The sequence below is a fragment of the Castor canadensis genome, chromosome 10 (assembly GCF_047511655.1).
Source record: "Castor canadensis chromosome 10, mCasCan1.hap1v2, whole genome shotgun sequence".
In the NCBI taxonomy this organism is placed as follows: Eukaryota; Metazoa; Chordata; class Mammalia; order Rodentia; family Castoridae; genus Castor; species Castor canadensis.
Window position 1 is genome coordinate 143,291,751 of NC_133395.1, and position 21,488 is coordinate 143,313,238.

The 21,488-nt window shown below is 49.4% G+C and overlaps 1 protein-coding gene across 1 annotated transcript in view; it reads left to right on the forward strand.

Annotated features, from left to right (window-relative positions):
* Positions 1-8,807: 8,807 nt before the first annotated feature.
* The window catches only part of Cand2 (cullin associated and neddylation dissociated 2 (putative)), a 30,211-nt gene continuing 17,530 nt past the window's right edge, over positions 8,808-21,488 (forward strand). The window contains exons 1-7 of the mRNA XM_020177154.2: positions 8,808-8,947; positions 13,698-13,841; positions 15,107-15,261; positions 16,363-16,486; positions 18,759-19,024; positions 20,251-20,356; positions 20,509-20,651. Coding sequence (XP_020032743.2) covers positions 8,880-8,947; positions 13,698-13,841; positions 15,107-15,261; positions 16,363-16,486; positions 18,759-19,024; positions 20,251-20,356; positions 20,509-20,651 — 1,006 coding nt within the window. The 5' untranslated portion in view covers positions 8,808-8,879. The remainder of the gene's footprint in view (positions 8,948-13,697; positions 13,842-15,106; positions 15,262-16,362; positions 16,487-18,758; positions 19,025-20,250; positions 20,357-20,508; positions 20,652-21,488) is intronic.

A 21,488-nucleotide genomic window follows, 5' to 3' on the forward strand; every position in this document is an offset into this window, starting at 1 on the left:
TGAAGGTTTTGGTCCACAACCAGCTAGCCTGTTGCTTTGGGCCTGTGGCAGAACAATAGTTCATAGGAGAGTGTGGTGGATGAGGCCTGTTCACCTTATCACCAGGTATGAGAACAAGTGAGACAGGGCCCTTCCCGCATGGGTCCTTCCAAGGGATGTCATTCAGCTGGCCTGAGGCAACAGACCTACCACCCTATAACCACGGCCCCGTTCACTGTAACTGCACAGAGAAGGCCCCAGCCCAGGTGAATGTTGCTATAACTCACGGAAAGCCTCTACTGGTCTCACCGTGGCACCACACCAAGGCTGAGCTGGTTCCTCCAGCCCTGCTGAGAGCCCTACAGCTAGTTGGTCTGAAAAAATAATCCACAGAGCTCGAACTGGTGGCTTCAAACAGCTCACAGTGAAGAAAGCTGCACTGATGGCCTGGTGGCCATTGCCATGTGGGTGTGAGTTTTGAATCAGAGAGTATGCTTGGACCCTGTGTGATCAGACTGCTATCTGAATAAAGGAAGATGTATCAGAGAGAGAGAGAGAGAGAGAGAGAGAGAGAGAGAGAGCAAGCACAAGCATAGAATCCCTCAAGGGCACATATCCAATAACCCAAGACCTCCTACTGGTCCCCATCACTTATGGTTTCCATGGCACCATCATGGGGACCAAGCCTTTAACACATGGGTCTTTGAGGGACATCTCAGGTCTAGACTGTGGCTACTATCAACAACCTCCTCCTCTAATCCCTGTGTCTGCCTCTGTCCTGGTTCAAAGTGCAAAAGGGAAAGGGGTTGTCGTTAGCAAAACACAGTAGTGTGAAAATCCTGACATTTTAGCTACATTCTTCTGAAATGACTTTTTTCTTTTTTTTTTTTTTGCAGTGTTGGAAGTCAAAACCAGAGCCTCACATATGCCACAAAAGGGCTCCGCACTGAACTGCACAGCAGCCCCCCAAACAACTTTTCAAGTGCATCACAGTTTACTCGTCCGTCCCTAGCTGGACATCTATGCTTTCTCCAGTGTCTGGAAATAGATACAACCCTGGGGAGGAAAGCACGTCCTCAGGGTATCTGTGTAAAAGAGGGGTCAGAAGGGCTGTGGGGACCAGCGAGACTCAGAGTTGACAAACTCTGGAAAGGGCCAGGGGGAAATATGTTAAACTCTGCAGGCCAGGCTGTCTCTGTACCAACAATGCAACTCTGCCATCACAGGGTGACTGAACAGCGTGGAGTGTGGCTGTGTTCCAGAAACAGGAGCAGGGCTGTCTGGGCTGTGGGTTGCAGTTTGCAACCCACAACCCCTGAACTAGAACAAACATGAGAAAGTGCAGGATATGGTGGGGAACACAAAACCAGAAAGGGCAAAAACATACCCCACAGTATGTGTGCCGTGGGAAGTAGAGAGAGGCCTATAGACACCAAGAGAAGAACTGGAGATATCAACTCCTTATGCCAGAAACTGAGTATCTGTTTCCTTCTTTTCCATAGCAAAAGAGGGTACATGGCTACCAGAATGTAGACCACATTTTCCAGTGTTCTATTCATTATGTGTGGCCAATAGATTCTAAATAAAAGATCTAGCGGCAGCTTCTGAGAACTTTGCTTAAAATACTTATGACTATTACCTTTGTTCCTTTTTTCTTTTCTCCAACCCAACTAATTGGAATGTAGATGTGATGGCAGGAGTCACAGTAGCGATGTTTGACCATAGGCCATGAGATCTTTTACTTTTTTTGTGGTTCTAGGGTTTGAACTCAGGGCCTCACACTTGCTAGGCACACACTTGTACTGTGTGAGCCACTCTGCCAGCCCTCAATGAGGAGTGCTTTTTTTTTTTTTTTTAATGTTTTTTAATTTGGCAGTATGGGTTTGAACTCAGGACATCACACTTGCTAGGCAGGCACTCTTCCACTTGAGCCGCTCCACCAGCCCTCAATGAGGCGCTGTTGAGATGTGTGAAAGACTGAATGTTTTGTCCCCTCCCCAACTGTATTTTGAAACTTAATTCCCAATGTGATAGTGTTTGGAGGTGGGTCTTGGGAGGTTCCTCATGAAAGCACATAAATCCCCTTGAACAAATTAATAAATAAGAGACCCCAGAAAACTCCCTTGCTCCTTCTGCCAGGTGAGGTTACAAGGAGCCATCTATGAACAGCAAGCACTCAACAAACTGCACCTTGACCTTGGACATCCCAGCCTCTGACACTATGAGAAGAAAGCATCTTTCTTCTCTTTTTCTTTCTTTTCTGTTGTAACGGGGTTTGAACTCAGGGCACTTGGTGCTCTACCATTTCAGCCATGCCCCCAGCATAAGAAGGAATTATTGTTGTGCATAAGCGTCCCAGCTTATGGTATTTTGTTACAGCAGCCCTCACAGCCTGAGACAGGAAGGTTAGTTATCATGGGAGCAGACTTCTCAAAAGCAACAATATATACCAGAAAGTAATGAATAATATCCTCAAAGTGCTGAAAGGAAATAATGATCGACTTAGAATTCTAAATCCACCTCATGAGCACATGATAAAAGCTTTACCACACAAGGGAGGGGTGAGGATAGGTAAGACACCTAAAAAACTAGCTAGCATTTGTTGCCCTTAACACAGAGAAACTAAAGCAGATACCTTAAAAGCAACTGAGGCCAAAAGGAGAAGAGGACCAGGAACTAGAGAAAAGGTTAGATCAAAAAGAATTAACCTAGAAGGTAACACACACGCACAGGAAATCAATGTGAGTCAATGCCCTGTATAGGTATCCTTATCTCAACTAGCAAAAACCCTTGTTCCTTCCTATTATTGCTTATACTCTCTCTTCAACAAAATTAGAGATAAGGGCAAAATAGTTTCTGCTGGGTATTGAGGGGGTGGGGGGGAGCGGGAGGGGGCGGAGTGGGTGGTAAGGGAGGGGGTGGGGGCAGGGGGGAGAAATGACCCAAGCCTTGTATGCACATATGAATAAAAAAAAAAAAAGAGCAAGAAGGCTTAAAAAAGATATTGTTAAAAACAGGGTGAGGTTGCCACTCCTAGGTTCTTGCTGAGACCTTCCCTGATTTCCCACACCAAGAAAAACAAACCTGAATATAAAGAAAGGAACAAATCAGAGAAGGAATTGTTAGTCAAGAAACTTTCAAACGCATGGGATAAATCTAATCCAGTACTTTCTGAAATAATAAAAATTAACTTAAGCTCTATACACACAACCCAAAATAGAACTCATATTTACACTGAACAACAGTACCTCTCAGACAGGAGACAGTGACGTTCAAGAATCAAAATTCCCATATTATTCAGGAGAGGTAGCGGTATTAATTAACTTGTGAATTAAGTTTGGATTTTATGCTGAGCTCTGGTGGCTCACGCCTGTAATCCTAGCTACCCAGGAGGCAGAGATCAGAGGATCGTGACTGGAGGCCAGCCTGGGGAAATAGTTCATGAGACCCTATCTTGAAAATACCCAACACAAATCAGGGCTGGTGGTTCAGGTGGTAGAGAGCCTGCCTAGCAAGTGTGAGGCCCTGAGTTCAAAGCCTAGTACCACACACACACAAAAAAGGTACAACTTTCAAAATATCAGAGGGAAGCAGCAAAGGTGGATTTCCTTTTAACATTTTACTTTCATGTGAAGTTGCAAAAATGGTCCAGAACCTTTCATCCAGGTTCTCCCAGTGGGGACATCTTATAGAATTTGTACAATATCAGCAACTTTTCTTGAACCCAAAGAAAACTGAGATTGTAGGACAAACCATCACCCTGAAATCTAGAAAGACAAGCGAATCTCCGATGTCACAATTGAGATCTACTCACCCAGAGCAAAAGCCACGGAGGCTGGAGGCTGTAAACTGGTAGGAACACTGAGATGGTGATTTAGACAAACTGCTAGAGGCTGAGTGTGGACTAGAGTGAGAGTGACTGGGAGCTAGAGTCCAAGGGGGAAGCCCCACACCTTTGTGAGGTTTTGTTTTTGGTGTTTGTTTGTTTTTGGTACTGGAGTTTGAACTAAGAGCCTTGCAATTGCTAGGCAAGTGCTATACCACTTGAGCCATACCCCCAGTCCTTTTTCCTTCAGGTGTTTTTGGAATAGGATCTCATGTAGATGCCTGGACTGTGACCATCCTAATTCACACTTCCTGCACAGCTGGTATGGCAGGTGCACACCACCACATCAATTGTCAATTTTTATTGATTGAGATGGGATCTCACTAACGCCCCCATACATACTGGCCTCCACCTTTGTTTTCAGCCTCCTGAGAAGCTAGGATTTCACCACACACAGCTCCTTGGTAAGTTTTACATACAGGAATCACTTAGTTCTCATGGTGAAGAGCCAAGAAAGATTCCTTCCTGAATTCCTGTATTTGGCAAAAATACAACATTCATACAGTAAATAATCTCTCAGTAAACAAGAAACAGAGAATGTTCTCACCTTGACAAAGAACATTAGAAAAAACCTACAGCTAGCATTAAGCTTAGTAGGTGAATGCTTTCCCACCAAAATCAAGAATAAGGCAAGGATGTCCTCTCTCACGACTTCCGTTCAATATCACACTGAAAGTCGTAGCTACTACAATATGACAAGAAGAAATTAATGCACGCAGATTGAAAAGGAAAGAATACAACTAATTAACAGATGCCATGACTGTCTTGGTACAGAACCTCCAATTATAGACAGAGACACAGACAAAAAGAGAAGGAAAGGAACTCCAGGAACTTACAAGCTGGTATAGAAGATCTCTAATGTAGTAACATCATTTGCTGTCTTACAACTGCTCCCAACAGTGTACAAGTGAGAGTCTGAATATGTATTACCACTTATATAAAATACATATGTAACTTATAATAGCATCATCTGAAAAAAGAAATACTTAGGAATAAACGTAACAAAATGTGTAGGGGACCTGTACGTGCAAACTACAAACTCTGATGAAAGAAATCAAAGAGGAGCTAAATAAGCAGAGAGACACTCTGTGTAAACGAATTTGATTGTTAAGATCACATTTTTGTCAGGCACCCATGGCTCACACCTGTAATCCTAAGAAATCAAAGAGGAGCTAAATAAGCAGAGAGACACTCTGTGTAAACGAATTTGATTGTTAAGATCACATTTTTGTCAGGCGCCCATGGCTCACACCTGTAATCCTAGTGACTCAGGAAGCAGAGATCAATCAGGAGGACCGCAGTTCAAAGCCAGATGGGGAAAAAAAAAAAAAAAACAACTCAGCAAGAAAACAACCAACCCAATTAAAAAATGGACAAAACATCTGAACTCAGACCTTATCAAAAATCTACTGAACAAAAGCAAGCATAAACAAATGTTCAAGCTGTGTTGACAGTGGCTCACACCTGTCATCTTTCCTACTTGGCAGGCTGAGGATAGCGGTTTGAGGCTAGCCTGGCAAATAATTCATGAGATCCCATCTCCAAAATAAGCAGAGCAAAACAGACTGGAAGTGTGGCTCAAGCAGTAGAGCACCTGCTGTTCAAGCACACATGAATCCCTGCAGAGTTCCAACCCCAGGCCCACCAAAAGAAGAAAGTGCAACATCACTTGTCAGTAGGGAACTGCAAATAAAAATGAGACACCACTACAATCCTATAAGAATGGGTTAAAATTTAAAAAACTCAACAACATCAAATGCTGATGAGGCTGTGGAATAATAGAAACATTCACTTATTGCTGGTGGAAATGCAAAATGGTACAGCCACTTTGGAAGACAGTTCTGCATTTCTCACAAAGTTACACAGAGCTTACCATTGCTACAGCTAGCAATCACGCGCCAAAGTATTTATGCAGCTGGTCAGAAAGGTGTGTGCATAAAACCTACCTGTGAAGCTGAGTGTAGTTGTGCACACTTGTAATCTCTAGAAGATGAGGCAAGAAGATTGTGAGTTTCTGGGCTAGATAGTGAGACACTGTGTCAAAAAATGAAACAACAATAAAAACAAAACAAACAACAAACAGCTGCCTTTGAATGCTTACAGCAGAAACTGAAAGCAACCATCAGATTGGTGAATGGATAAACAGGTTATGCTACATCCATACAATGGAACATTATACAGCCAGAAAAAGAAATGAGGTGTTGAGACTGCTGCTGTCCATCAGTGGTAGGGCACTTGCCCAGCATGGACAAGGCCCTGGGTTTGACCCCCAGCACTGCAAAAATTTAATAAATAGATAAAAGATGAGCAGCTGTCAAAGATAAGCTCACCTGGATATTGCAGCAGGAATCTCCAACTGGGGGAACCAGCAGAGCCCAGCTCCAGCTTAGGTAGGGGTGACCTGTCCCTCCCGCCAAGGCATTTTGATGGCAAGGCATTTGATGGTGACTGTGTCACCCAGTGGCATTCTTCCCGATACAGCCTGGCCATCAGCCTTCCCACGATGTGACAAAATCCCCACTAGAGGAGGAGCGGCTCAGCTGGCTGGTTTTCTGGTCACCTGACCCTGTGGCTTTGGGACTGTGGCAGAGCAGCACATCATACTGGGAGAAACCTGTCCCAACATGGCAACAGCGGGAAACAGAGGAAGAGGCAGGAAGGGGCGGGCCTGTAATATTCTCTTGGGAGGCACGCCCTGTGACCTCACTTCCTGTCACCTTGGGCCCCCCCTTAAAGGTTCTACAGTCTCCAATAGGGCTGTATGTGGCCTTTCAGGAACACTTCTAAACCATACCAGGGAGTTTGGTCAGAGTTGTGATATGCCAAGTGTTTTACAGTTCTCAAAAGACATGAAGAAGACGTGGATGATTTTTTTTTCTTTTAATTTCCCAGACACTAAGTAATCCAGGCTGGCTTCAAATTGTAGATCTTCCTGCCTCAGCCTCCTGAGTGCCGGGACTTCAGGCACTCAGCACCTCACCTAGATGCTTCATGGAGGAATCTTCAATGCATATTACTGAGTGGAGGAAGACGGGTTTCCAGAACGCAACATACTGTGTGATTCCAACTACACAACATGCGAGAAACAGTGAAGTTATAGGCACAATGATCAATGGCTACCAGAGGCTCCAGGGGAAGGAGGAGGGGTGACCAGGTGGAGCGCAGGGGTTTTTCAGGATGGTGAAACTATACAGCAACTCTTCATGATATTGTAATAGTGATAAATACTTGATGCTATGCATGTGTCAAAATCCATTCAATTTTACAGCACAAAGGTGAATTTTTAAAAAATTTATTTGCCACACTGGAAATTGAACCCAGAGCCTCCCGATTGCCAGGCAGGTGCTGCACCACTTGAGCTACACTTCCAGCCTTTTTCGTTGTTTTGTTTTTAGGAGACAGGCTCTCAAACTCATGATCTTCTCGCCTCAGCCTCTGAAGTACTGGCATCACAGATGCCACTGTGCCTGTCTTCTTCAAATTTTATAGCAGGCTGGGGAACTCCAGAAAGGAATGCAGAATGTGAGAAAATAATCTAGCTGTATTACAAATATATACAACAATGTCATTGAAACCTCAAATTTTATTAGAAAGCGTTAAGAGGCCACTTAAGCAGTGGCTCACACCTGTAATCCCAGCTAATCAGGAGGCAGAGACCAGAAGGTTCACAGTTCAAAGCCAGCCCAGGCTCAAAAATGTTATCAAGACCCCCATCTCAACAAACAAGCAAGGTATGCATGAAGATATGCATGAAGTTTAAGTAGGAGGATGGAGTCCAGGCTAACCCCTGTCAAAAACACAAGACCCTATCTAAAAAATAAGGTGAAAAGGGCTGGGGCCACTTCTCACGTGGTAGAGCACCTGCCTAGCAAGTGCAAGGCCCTGCGTTCAAACTCCAGTACTGAAAACAACAAGAACAACAAAAGGTAGATAGAACATAGAGTAAGACCCAGCGTCTTGGTTTTTGAGACGGTCCAGGCTGACCTCAAACTCAGGTATTACTCCTGCCTCCGTCTCCGAAGTGCTGGAAGGCTGAGTAGCTGGGATTACAGGCTCAAAACTTAGAAACCCAAAATGCACGTTCCTTTCAACACATTCGGGGTATGCACAAGAGGTGATCATCTCCTGGGACCTAAGGCAAGTCTTAAATACTGAAGAAGTGGGATTGGGCAGATCTGAATCCCAGTGCCTCTGGGTTTGCCACAGGCGCGGGACATCTCTGCCCATCTCTTCAGTCTGTGTTGCAAAAGCAAGCCAAGCAGCTGCTCCAAGGCTCAGACTCTACACTAGGTGATTGCTGTGTTCCTCCCCCAGAATATTCAGTCCCTTGAGAGGCTGCCTCTTTCCCCAGATAAAGCCTGTCGGGTATGGGGTTGAGGCAGGAGAGAGACCCTGGGAGAAGCAAGAGATGCCTCTCCCTGTACCCCAGTTTAGGGACTCTCTCTGCAGCCTCTGTTCAGTCACTTGGCTGGGGATACACACACACACACACACACACACACACACACACACACACGATCTCCCTGGGCCCCAACCGACATCCAGAGAGAGGGTTAAGGGTGGCAGCAAGGGGCCGGGTGATGAATGCACCCTCCAGATCCTACAGGCCAGCATGGGGGCGTTGAGGGGGTCGGGGGAAGGGACGTTTAAGCTGGGTTTCTTGGTTGCCTGCAGATGAGAAAAGCTGGTGCGCAGCAGTAGAGGAGGCGAGGCGAGGATTCGATGTTAAGACGCGGAGCAGGGTCAAGAAGCCCACGGAGGGCGGGGCCCCGTGGGCGTGGAGGGGCGTGGCCAGGCGGGGCGGGGCCGGGCGGGGCGGGGCCAGGCGGGGCGTGGTGCTGGGAGCGGGGTGCGGGCGGCGCTGCGCACGGGCCCTGGCGGTGGCGCGCGGCTGGCGGGGGCTGCTATTTCTGTCGCCGCGGGCCGCGCCGGGGGCGGGGGAGGGGACAGGGCACGGGGAGGGGAGGCCGCGCCGCCATATTCGCTCCCGCCCGCGGCCAGCGGTGCAGCCAGCATGAGCACCGCCGCCTTCCACATCTCCAGCCTGCTGGAGAAGATGACGTCCAGCGACAAGGACTTCAGGTGCGCCCGATTCCCCTCCCCCCACGGGAGCCCCGGGGTCCCCCGCCCCCTCTCGGACCTCGTCCCTCCTCTCAGGTGCTCAGCGCTGGGCTCCCCCGCGTCGATGCCCCTCATCGAGCTTTCAGCCTCTCCTGGGGGATCACAGCTCTGTCCCCCATTGAAACCAGCCCTTTCCCGGGACCACTCCCTCCCTTCTGATGCCCCCAGCTCTGTCCTGTCTGCAGGTCTTCTTCCACGCCGCCCTTCCCTCTCTCTCTCCTGTCCTCTCCACGTGGCCCTCCACGCAAGGTGGGCTGTGTAGGGTGGGGGCTTCTAGGTTCTGTACCACCTGCCCCCCCATACACACATCCTTTCTTCTCTGTCCCCTTCTCCCAGCACCCTAGAACCACCAGAACACAGCTGAAAAGAAGGGTGGGAAGATCTGGTACAATCTCTCATCCTCAGGGGAAACTGAGGCCCAAGCAAGAGAAGGGATTGACCCACAATCACACCTGTTCTTGACCCTCCAAGCAAACAGGAGAACTTACAGAGCATTATAGCCACACCCCCTTGTTGGAGGTTCTGTGACTTTGCCTCCTTGTACAGATAGGGAAACTGAGGTTCAGAGCTGTCAAGGGCCTAGGTACAACCACAAAGATAGGAAGTGGATGGAGGGCCTAGAGTCCAAGTCCAGCTCAAGTACAGAAGTAGGGGTCTTAGCCAGAGCCTCTGAATCCAGCTCACAAAGCAGGCGGTCTACACCTGAGCCACAACTCCAGTACATTTTGCTCTGGTTATTTTGGAGACTGGGGGGTGGGGGGAGTCATCTCATTAACTATTTGCCCTGGCCGTCTTCAAACCATGACCCTCCTGATCTCAACCTCCCAAGTAACTAGGATTACAGGTGTGAGCCTGGCTTACCCCTGCTGTCTTTTGAAAGCTATTCCTCACACCCCTCAAGAGGTCCCCCTCTGTGGTAAAGCCTTGGAGCCCTGGTCCTGGCTTCAGATCCTGTTTCCCATGACTTACTGGCTGTGTGATCATGGACAAGTTACTTCACCCCTCTGAGCCTTAGCTTCAGTTTCTGTAAAACGGTAACAGAGCCCACCTGAGAGGGTTGGTGCAAGGAGGAAGTGAGGAAGTACCTTCGATGTCCTTAGGTCAGTGGCCAGCACAAGGAGCCTGTCACACCCTCTGGCTTCTCTAGACCTGTGTACCTGTGCCTCCCCCTTCTCTGTTGCTCTCACTTAGTTGTCACCTCTTTGGAATATCTTTGGACCCCACACAGGATTAGGCATCTCCTACCATGTTTCTGTCATGTCACCTTTGGACTCGGGGGACCCTGAGCTCCTGGACACTGGGATGGTGCATTTCCTGTTGATGTGCCCAGTAGGTTTCCAGGGGATGTTTGCTGGGTCCCAGGCTGTTCCTCTTCTCCAGGGGCTTGGAGGGGTGCAGTAACTTGCCCAAGGTCACATGGCCCAGGTCAAGTCTACAGGAGAGGGAGAGGGAGTTGGCTCTGCCAGCTAGGGCCTGAGAAGCCTTTTTGGCCTGTTCCTGCAGAGGTGGCAAGGACACTTAAAACCATCCTGAGCATATGAGAATGGTGTCTATTTTTAAAGTCTGAATACCAGGGGACAAGTCCTGCTGACCAGCTGTCCAGGCGCCTTGTGGCCCTATGTTTCAGCTGAGTTGCCTGTAGGGTATCTCTGGGATGGTTGGAGGCGGGGGCACTTTGGTTTCTGCAGGGGAACAAAGACTGCACATGGGGGTCCCAGTCCGTGTGGGGGAGCCCTGTTCTTCTGGATCCTGGCTTTGTGAGGAGAAGGCTCTATTATGGCTGAAACTCTAACAGAGAAAACCAGTACACTAGTGGGATATGGCAGGAATTTCCAAATAGTTTTTTGAAAACACAATAGCACTGGTTGAGATGGGCCAATTCTCCACCCAATTTGCTGTGCACCCTCTCTGAGCCTAGTTTTCTCATCTGGCTCAAGTAAAGAGCTGATTGTCCATTTGAAACCTCCAAGGATTCTATGAGTTAGGGACAAGAAAACTTCTGTTGGCGAAAAATTACCAACAGATTATACCCCACCAGTATATATTTATACAATGTGGCTTTCTTTCTTTCAGAGCTGGGTGTCTGCAAGAACTCAGGGTGTCTGAAATACAGTGACGTGGTTTAGTTGAATTTTGTTTCTTTTTTTTTTTTGGCATTACTAAGGATCGAACCCAGGGCCTCATGCATGCTAGGAACTCAATCACTGAGCTGTATCCCCAGCCCGGGTGACATAGTTTAGAAGAGTTAATTTCTGAGTTTGGGCCCCCATGTCACTGTTTAGCTCTAAGGTCTGTTCAGCACTGGCTCCCCTCACCTACCCCCAGATCCTTTGCAGATATGTTCTTTACTGAGTCACAGAGATGTGCCTGACGGGTCCCTTCCTTCAGGCTTTCACAGTCTCATGGAGAAATGCTCTGGTGACCACACTTTGATTGCAGAATGAGAAGTGCTGTAACGGCCATGATTCACATCTGGAGATCAGGAAGGTCTTGGTTCAAGGCCATCGCAGGCAAAAAGTTATGGAGATCCCATCTCGATCAATAAGCCTGGCCTGGTGGTACATGGTGTGGTCCCAGTTATACAGAACGCAGTAGGTGGGAGGATTACGATCCAGGCTGGTGCTGGTCAAAAACCTGAGACCATACTTTAAAAATAATCTAAAGCAAAGAGGGCTGAAGGTTGGCCTCAAGTGGCAAAGCAGCTGCCTAGCAAGCTCAAGGTCCTGAGTTCAAACCCCGGTATACCCCCTCCAAAAAAAAAAAAGGTGAAAAGGTGATGTAATGGGGGGGGGGCAAATTGCTCTGAAAGGATCCTGTCCAGAGGACTCAGTTGTGGTTAGAGTTAAGTGGTCAGAGTCATCCCTGAGGTGGGGACATCTGATCTGGGCTCTTGACAGATGAATAGGAGTTGAACAGGTAGAGTAGAAAGCCAGGCAGGAGCCTGTCTTGAGCTCCTAGGAGCACCGTCCCTGAGTTGTCAGGTCAACTTCAGCAGAAACTCATAAGGCTTAAATCCAAAGCTCCTTAGCCCTACCTTGGCCCAGGTCTGTTGTGCCATCCTCTCCCTGCCTCCAGTCCAGCTTCCTGCCCTCTCTCAGCAGGTAGAGACGGATCCAGCTGTTAAAAATAAGCAGCTGTAGGGCTGGTGGAGTGGCTCAAGTGGTAGAGCACCTGCCTAGGAAGTGTGAAACCCTGAGTTCAAACCCCAGTCCCACCAAAAAAAGCAGCTGTGACAGGAACAGGTGCCTTTCTGGTGACAGGATGCTCTGAGTCACCATGACATCCAGCAGCAAATCTAAGCCTGCACAGATAAGGGCTAGGATCCAGAGGAGGGGTGCTCTTGGTGGACTTGCCTGACAATGGCAGGAAGCAGGACTTTCTTTGGGGCTATCACACTGGGCCCAGCTTCACTGCATCTTCTTGCTGCCCTGTCCTGTTTTTTCCCCCCAGTCTCTACTCTCAAGTGCTGGAAGTGGCAAAGTGGGAACCCTGAATCCGAGAGAGGACAGTTGTGACTGGCTCCTGCCAGTTGCTGCCAGCAGGGATTGTAGGCCCAGGTGTATTTGAATCTTCTACTTCCCGGAGTTATACTGTTTTTTGTATAAACTATTCCAGTTCTCCGATGTTGATAAGTAATTCAACCTTGGAAAACACATTTACAAGCGGGACACAGCCAAGGGCTGCCAGTCCCAAGTCGTCTGCCCTCCCCTCTTCATTTCAGCACGAATGGTGCCCCCATGCTGTCCGGCCGCCCCTGCTCTCTCTGACCTTCCAGCTCAGAGTCAACTCAAAATTCAAACACTGGGAACATTGAATCAGGGTTTTGGCATCAGGCCACTGGGGTGGGTGGGTAAAGCCCTTAGATCTTGTGCCCACCCTGGGTGATTGGGCCATGCCTGAGGAGCAGCTGTTGGAGCTGGTCTCTGCCACAATATGAGCTGTGACTCATCAGCTGGGTCCAGTGCCCAGGTTTTCAAGTGTGACTGGTTGAGTGACTTCAAGTGGTAGAGCGCCTGCCTTGCAAGTGTGAGGCCCTGAGTTCAAACCCCAGTACCACCAAAAAGAAAAAATGATAATAATAAACGTGATTCTTGACCCTGAACGTTATCCGGGAACTTGTTAGAAATGCACATCCTTGGGCCCCAACCTGGACCTTGGGCTAAGAAAGTGGGATGGGGTCCTAGAGATATTGACAAGCCCTGCAGGGGCTTCTGATGCTGGCCACAGGCCAAGATTCTCCCTCCACCTGTCTAGCATAGGTGCTTGCCCACACCTGACTCAGTCATAGGCATCTTTTGGTGTTCCCATGCCAGCCGTTGCTGTGAGATAAGAATGATGTCCTGTCATAATAATGGCAGCAGTGCAGTTTACTGACTGCTTACCCCCTGCACCTGCAACTCCAGGAGGCAGGCTCCCATTTTTCAGACAGGTACCCTAAGGCTCAGAGAGGGGAAGTAATTTGGCCAAGCTCATATTTGCATAAGTGGCAAAAGCCAGGAGCCACATACCCTGAGGCCATGAGTGTGTAGTCAGTGTCCTAAATTATTCCTAGTCTGCCACCCTGTGGCAGTTGGTGTCATGCATGCCTGTTCTCGTGTGCTGCCCACCTTGCTACTCCACTTGCCCTTGAATCCTGGTATGGAGATTGACTTCTGAGGGGAATCTGGGATACTGCTCTGGGAGCTGATAGGCAGCCCTCCCCTCCCCTCAGGTTTATGGCCACTAGTGACCTAATGTCGGAGCTGCAGAAGGACTCCATCCAGCTGGACGAGGACAGCGAGCGCAAGGTGGTGAAGATGCTAATGCGTCTGCTGGAGGACAGGAATGGCGAGGTGCAGAACCTGGCCGTCAAGTGGTGCGTGTCATGTCAGCCAGGACAGGGAAGGGCGAGGGAGACAGCTGCCTGTCATGGGAGCAGAGCTGATCTCAGGGCCCCAGCATCCCAGCAGAGGTGCACAGTGGCTCCGTCTGGGCTCCCCAGACAGACCCCAAGCCAAGGAGTCAAGGCTCAGTTTCTGGGGGAGGTGAACTGAGGAGAAGCAAGGAAGAAAGTAGGGAGGTGTGGTGGGCGGGGAGGGGGAGAGGGCAGTAAAGGGAATGTTACCAAGTGAGGGCTGCTGTAGAAGAGCCGGGCTTTTATCGCACTGGGGCCCCCTACTCCCAGGTGTAGCACAGGCCCCACCCAGGGGGCAGGGAAACTGGGTCATAAAAGGTAAGACTGAGGGGACATGGGATGGAGGGGAGCAGGACGGTGAAAAGGCAGACACCAGAATCTGTGTTTGGATGCACTCCAACATCTGAGGTCTCATTTAGAGCTGCGGTTTTCAACCTTGACTGCACATTAAAATCATCAGGATGGCCAGGCATGGTGGTATACCCCTGTATCCCAGCATTAGGGAGCAGGAGGCAGGAGGATCCGAGTTCAAGGCCAGCCTGGTCTACATAGCAAGATCCTGTCTCAAAAAACAAACAAACAAAAAAAACCAACCTGCATTTAAAAGAAAGTTCCAGGCCTCACCTGAACCCAGTTATCTCAGACTCTGAGGTGGCTCCCAGGAGGTGACAGTGTGCGACAAAGCGAGAAGCAGGAGTCTAGTGCAGCCTGGGGTCGTGTGCAGCTGCAGACCCCATTTCAGGAGATCCAGGCTGAGCCCAGAGATTCTGCAGCCTATCAGCTGCCGGGTGACACTTGATGGTGCTAAGCCTTGGGGAGAAGCAAGGCTCCCAGGCTGAGAGCTCCAAGGGGATGACAGCATCAGCGAGTGGAACCACGCCAGGAAGGCACATTCTCCAGCTCCACCTGGACCTCCACAACCTGTAACTCGGGTGGGGCGCAGCAGTCTGGGTTTTAATAAGTCCTCCAGGGGAGTCGGCTACATCCTCAAGTGAGAGAGCCATTGTTTTGTGCCACTATTGGGCCTACAATAAGATGCAAAACAGGTGCGGGAGGTGCCAGGATCGGTGTTGGCATAGCCAGAAAGTACCTCTTTACCTCTTTTTCTAGCGAAACAGAGGGCACCCTGTTGCACAGGAACCTAGTATGTGTGGCCCCAGAAGCCTGAGGGGACAGAAAGGGCTGTCCTAACTCAGGACCCTCCTCCTTGTCTCCCTCCCTGTCAGCCTGGGTCCTCTGGTGAGCAAAGTGAAAGAGTACCAGGTGGAGACTATCGTGGATGCCCTGTGTGCCAACATGCGGTCGGATAAGGAGCAGCTCCGAGACATTGCTGGCATCGGCCTCAAGACTGTCCTCTCAGAGCTGCCCCCTGCAGCCACAGGTACCCAGGCCTACTCATCGTAGTTTGTGATAAAAAAAAAAAAAGGGCTCAAAGAGGTGAAGGGACTTGCCTCAGGTCACTCCGCTAGGAGTGGTAGAGAACTCAGCTACAGATAGTTTAAATTCAGAGCTCTGTGTCTACTAGGATGCTTCTGGCTGTGAGTAATGAAATCTAACTACTGGCAGATTAAGGAAGTGTGGAAACTTTCCTCCTGCCTCAGCTTCCCGAGTGCTGGTATCCCAGGTGTGCCCCAGGCCACTTCATTTTTGCAGCAGTTCACCTACCAGCCTTTTTTTTTTGGCAGTATTGGGGTTTGAACTCAGCACCTCATGCTTGCTAGGCAGGCGAGCTACTGCTTGAGTCACTCCACCAGCCCTAGTTTTGTATTGTGTATTTTCAAGATAGGATCTCATGAGCTATTTGCCTGGGGCTGGCTTCAAACCACAGTCCTCTTGATCTCTGCCTCCTGAGTAGCTGGGATTATAGGTGTGAGCTGTGTCAGGGGCACAGCTCTAGCAGCAAAGTTTTGACAAGGTTTTGAGTTCTCTGTTTGTATCTCTTTTCCTTTCTAAAAAAAAAAATGCATTTCCCCAGAAGCTTCCAGAAGGATTTTACTTTTGAAATGAAGTTTAGTTTTTTGTTTTGCTTTGTTTATATATATATATATATATATATATATTTTTTTTTTTTTTTTGTGGTACCAGGGTTTGAACTCAGGCCTCACACTTGCTAGGCAGGCACTCTACCACTTGAGCTATACTCCCAGCTCAGAAGACTTTTACTTTTTTATCTTACTGGCCAGAGCTGGGTCACTTGGCCACTGCTAGCAGCTGGGAGGGTGGGAAAGGAAGGATTTAATGGGGTCGGCTTCCCTAGTGGAAGAGGACAAGGCGGGGGTTGGTGAGCCAACCCAGCATGTCTCCTGTAGTTAGTTCAGACTCTGGGTCCAACCTTGAACTGCTGGAGCCCTGGATTCCCTGGACCCACAGCGTCCTGGGGAATCTGGGCTCAGGAACACAGCCAGAGCACAGGCAAGCTGGAGGTGGAGGCTGCCTTTCCCCCGGCCAGGGCTTCACCCTCCCCACCTTATGTTCTGTTCAGGCTCCAAGCTGGCCACCAATGTGTGCCGGAAGATCACGGGCCAGCTCACCAGTGCCATCGCCCAGCAAGACGATGTGGCAGTGCAGCTGGAAGCCCTGGACATCCTCTCCGACATGCTCAGCAGGTGAGGGAGGCCACACTGCGCAGTGAGGAGGGGACACTGGGAGGGACTCTGATCCACGGTGCTGTACACCGTTCTTGTGCTCAGGGCTCCTTCATCATCCAGCAGCCATGAAGGAAGGCTTGGTTGTCACCATGACACAGCTCTGAGAAGCAGTATGGCCTGCCCAAGGTCACGCTCTGCTGAGCACCTACCCTGTGGCCAGAAAACCTGGCAGTGCTAGACTAGCATTGGCTTGGTTATTCCTAGAGAGGCGTTCATGGGCAAGTATAAAACCACGAATGCTGAAAGTGTAGTGGCAAGAATGAGAGCAAGGCCTGTAAGAGCTCACAGGGGGCCCCAGCCTGGCCCCAGAGGCCAAGCCAGCCAGAGGGCAGAGGCATGAGGAGACATGGGGTGCCAGGGCTTGTGCCAGGTGGTTGAGGGCCTGGGCTGTAATGAGGAAGGCAGGTGTGGAGAGAAGATGGGGAGGACTTTGTCTCCTGCTGCTGTTTCCTTGTGCCCTGTGGAGAGGAGAAAGGAGGGGCTTGAACAGGCAGAGGCTACGTAAGCACATTGCCTGAGACAGTCGATACCCCAGGAAGGAGGTCTCCAAAAAGGAGGAGGCTTCCACCTGGCCCTTGGGTACCAAGTTCATGATGTTGTCACAAAAAGCATTTTAGAACACATCAAGGTAGAAACTAAAAAAGTCTATTAGTAAAGCATAGCAAAGATAGAGACAGTCACAGCCCAGTCATTGGTGCGGGCACACCTGGTAACAGGTGCCATGAGTGTTTCAGCATCAGGTATTTATAGCGTAAAAGTGGGTTGGGGGTTGGCTTGAATTCACCTTAGGAAAAGTCCTTACCTCTGTTCTGACACCTGGCATATTTAATCATTCTTACTGTTACGATTGTTACCAATTAGCCCAGAGATTTCAAGGTTGGTCCGCTTATTAAATTTGGGTCACTATGACATAGATGTCTGAGCATCCCTTTAAACCAAGGATGGGTCCTGCCAGATGCTCCCTTCAAGACAGGCGTCCACTCTCAAGATAGATATTTTCTTTTATAAACATTTTTTGTGCCTAGAGGAGTCGTTTTCCCAGGTGTTTTTTCTCAGTATAAGTGTCTTTAAGATGTCTTTGTCATTTCCCAGAGTGCACCAATCATTTGGGCGAGCAAGCAAGGTCAGGGTGAGAGAGCTACTCTTTTTTCTTTTTTACTAAATGTTTAGCTTATTGAGAAATGTTGTACTTAAAGCAAAAAAAATAGTGCCTGTGTGCTTTTAATCGAACTATTAATACAGTGTTTACCTGTGAATTTCTGGCTCCTGTTTCTCATGCCTCATTTTCCCCGATCTGCACTGACTCAGGTGCAGGCAGAATAGTATGGGTAATGTAAAGGAGGTGGAGTAGGTACAGAGGCAGCGTCTCTACGACCCCCAGGGGTCTTCTTTAGGAACTGGGGGAGAGGTGGGGGACTGGGGTGATGCCTTCCAGGAGTGAGTGTGTGGGACAGAACGTGATGGATTCCGTTTGGGGCTTGTTGATTTTGAGGTTGCCTGCGAAGCTCTTTTGAGGACAGGTCCTGGGGCCAGGTCTATCCTGCTCATCCTGGCTTGCAGCAAAAGCCCTGTCACATAGTAGGTGAGTAAATAACAGACTATAGCAGCAGGATCTGGCAGGACACAGATAGGAAGGTGAGGTCAGTTAGGACATGTAGAGTAAGAAGAGGAGATGACTCAGGACATTTCTAGGGTGGAAAACCTGGTCAAGAGTGAGAACAGAGGAGCTAAGGCAGGGAACATGCTCTGTTGCTGCCTTTTGTCTTGAACCTGTCTTGAGCCTGAAGCTCAGCTTATGCTACAGGCACCGGGGAGCCATGGAAGGAGTTAAGCAGAGAGTGATCAGGTCAGATGTAGATTTTAGACCACTCGACTCAGTGAAGAGGATGGGCTTAGGAAGGCTGGTATTGAGGCCAACCCTAGATCCCCAGAGAAATCAGGACAGCCCAACTGCAACTCCCATCCCCACCCCCATCACCACTGGACCTTCTCCCCAGGATGGGAGATTGGACCCCTGAGTTCAAGTCCTGGCCTTGCATTTATTTCTCATCTGAGTGGCCTTGAGAAGTCCCTCTGTCTGCTTCCTTGCCTGTAACAATAATTTAATCTGTCCTCACCACTGGAGGACACCGCTCCATTTTCCAAGGGCCACTGGGTTACGGTAATTCCAGGGAGGAGGCCAAGAAAGGGTAGGGAGAGGTGGGGAGCCTGATGTCTCTTTGACCCCCAGGCTAGGCGCCCCGCTGGGCACCTTCCATGCCAGCCTGCTGCACTGCCTGCTGCCCCAGCTGAGCAGCCCACGCCTGGCTGTGCGCAAGCGAGCCGTCGGGGCTCTTGGTCACCTGGCAGCTGCCTGCAGCACCGACCTCTTTGTGGAGCTCGCCGACCACCTGCTGGACCGTCTTCCTGGCCCCCGCGCCCCCGCCAGCCCCCCTGCCATCCGCACCCTGATCCAGTGTTTGGGCAGCGTGGGCCGCCAGGCAGGACACCGCCTAGGTGAGGGGAAGGGGAGGGGCCGGGGGTGGGCCCAAACGCAGGTGCAACTGGCCTTAGTCTGCCTAGTGGAAGTCTCCCTGGGGAGGGGCTTGTACCAGTCACGTCTCTGGCGATATGATCTAGCCCCATTTTGACAGTTCACAACAACCCGTGAGCCAAGTTTAGATTATTTCTAAATTTTATTGGGGATTAACATATATATAATTAACCACACTATTTAAAATGTATACATCAGTACATTTTGACCTTTAGATATACTCAGGAAGCCCTGACCACAATCAAGATGTGATATTTTTCAGTCATCTCCTCAAATTTCCTTGCCCTTCATAGTTCATCTCTCCCTCTGATTCACCCCAGCGAGCCAAGTGAGCAGAGGTTTGTTAAGTAGGGAAGAAAAGCTGTACAGGAGAGGTCTCAGAAAGGTGCAGCCCCAGTCTCAGACTCCTTGATAAGAGTTCCAAGCTAGTGCAAAGCAGTACAGGTAGACTCAGCCTGCAGTCAGCCCCCTCCAGCCCTGGTTCTCACTGCAGGAGGCTTTGCTAGCCTGGGATATGCCCCACCCAGTGCACATGTCACTCTGGGTCTAACCCCCCCCAAATGAAGCCACTCCTTGGCCACCCTTGGAAGTGTGGCCCTGGGAAAGAGCCCTGCACAAAGGCTCTGGATGGTTGAGCAGGAAACTGTGCGGTCCCAGGTATCCAAAGTAGTGTCTAGAAAAGACATATGAGAAGTACAGGGGGGTCCCTTCTTGTACTGTGGGGAGGGTTGTAGCTACCAAGGGTCCAGGTGGGATATTTTAAGGGCTGGGGACCAGGTGGGGACCCCTTTTGCCAGGTCTGTGAGGGCAGTACTGCCTTCCCCCTTCTCCCATCTGGAGGTTTATCCCAGTGCAGGAATAAGGCAAGGTCCCAAACAATGGTTCGACAGCATATGGTACTTACTGAGTGCCCGCTCTGTGCAGAAACCTGAGCTAAGCTCTAATGACATCCTCTCTCATTCATCCTCACAAAATTGCTGCCAGCAGGCATCGTTCCCCATACTGTGAAGATAAGTAGACTGAGTCAGTAAGTCTTGTGACCTCCATCTAGGTGGCACTTGGGGCTAACCCCACATCTGCCTGCTCATGAAGCCTGAGTTGAGTTTGAAGTGTCCAGGACAGGCTGAGTGCTATGGGATGGGGGACCACGGGATGGTCTGGCCATTTCAGTGACCCCATGGTCCTGCAGGGGCCCACCTGGACCGTCTGATGCCCCTGGTGGAGGACTTCTGCAACCTGGATGATGATGAGCTCCGGGAGTCCTGCCTCCAGGCCTTTGAGGCCTTTCTGAGGAAGTAGGTGAAGTGGGGGTGGAAGTTGGGCCCCCAGAGTTCTTTTGGAATTTGGTGGGGATGGGGGACAGGGTGCCAGCCTCAAAACAATAAAGTCATAGGACTCACCCTTGGGCCCACCCTGTCCAGCAGCACCTCCCCATCCTGCCCCACAGGTGCCCCAAGGAGATGGGCCCTCATGTGCCCAATGTGACCAGCCTCTGCCTCCAGTACATGAAACATGACCCCAACTACAACCATGACAGTGACGAGGATGAGGAACAGATGGAGACTGAGGACAGCGATTTCAGTGAGCAAGGTGGGTGGACAGCCTGTTGTGGGTATTGGAGATGGAGAGGGGCATGGCCTTCCCAGGATACCCCAGCCAAAGATGGGATATATCTGGGCCCATGCAATGGCCGGCTCATTTGAGACCCCATCCCCCCATCCTGAACTGTGCAATCACAGGAAGGAAGGTGGGACAGCTGGTCCTTTGTGTTTGTGGGTTCTGTGTCCACATACTCAACCAACCGTGTATCAAAAATGCTTAGAAAAAAATCCCATCTATACTGAACCAGCACGGGCATTTTTTCTCCCAAAACAATACAACTATTTTTCTCTAATTGGCTCCAACTTTTAAAGTATTTTTTAAGTCTTTGATCGATCATACATTAATAATATGAGGGCATTTCATTGTGATAATTCAATACATGCGTACAGTGTCCCTTGAACAAGTTTACCGATAATATTCTCATTCTCCCTTTCTCTCTCCCCCTTCTTTCAAACAATGTTTGGTGGGACAACTGTTATATAGAATAACAAGTTTTCATTGTATTATATCATTTATTATATTATAACAGCTATGGTACAGTGTGACAAGTAACTATTTCCGTAGCTGTACATCGTACCAGTGTTACGAGTAACGTGGAGATGGTTTGAGGTATAGGCAGTACGGGTGTAGGGTCTATACAAATATTAAGCCGTTTTATAGAGGTGACTTAAGCATTTTTAGATTTTGGCATCCAAGAGGGTCCCAGAACCCACCCCCCACAAATACTGAGGAATGACCAAGACTGCTGCCATTCATTCAATATCTACTGATAGTCTAAGCTCTTTTATGTCGTATTCCTCACAATGACCCCAAAAAACAAGGAAT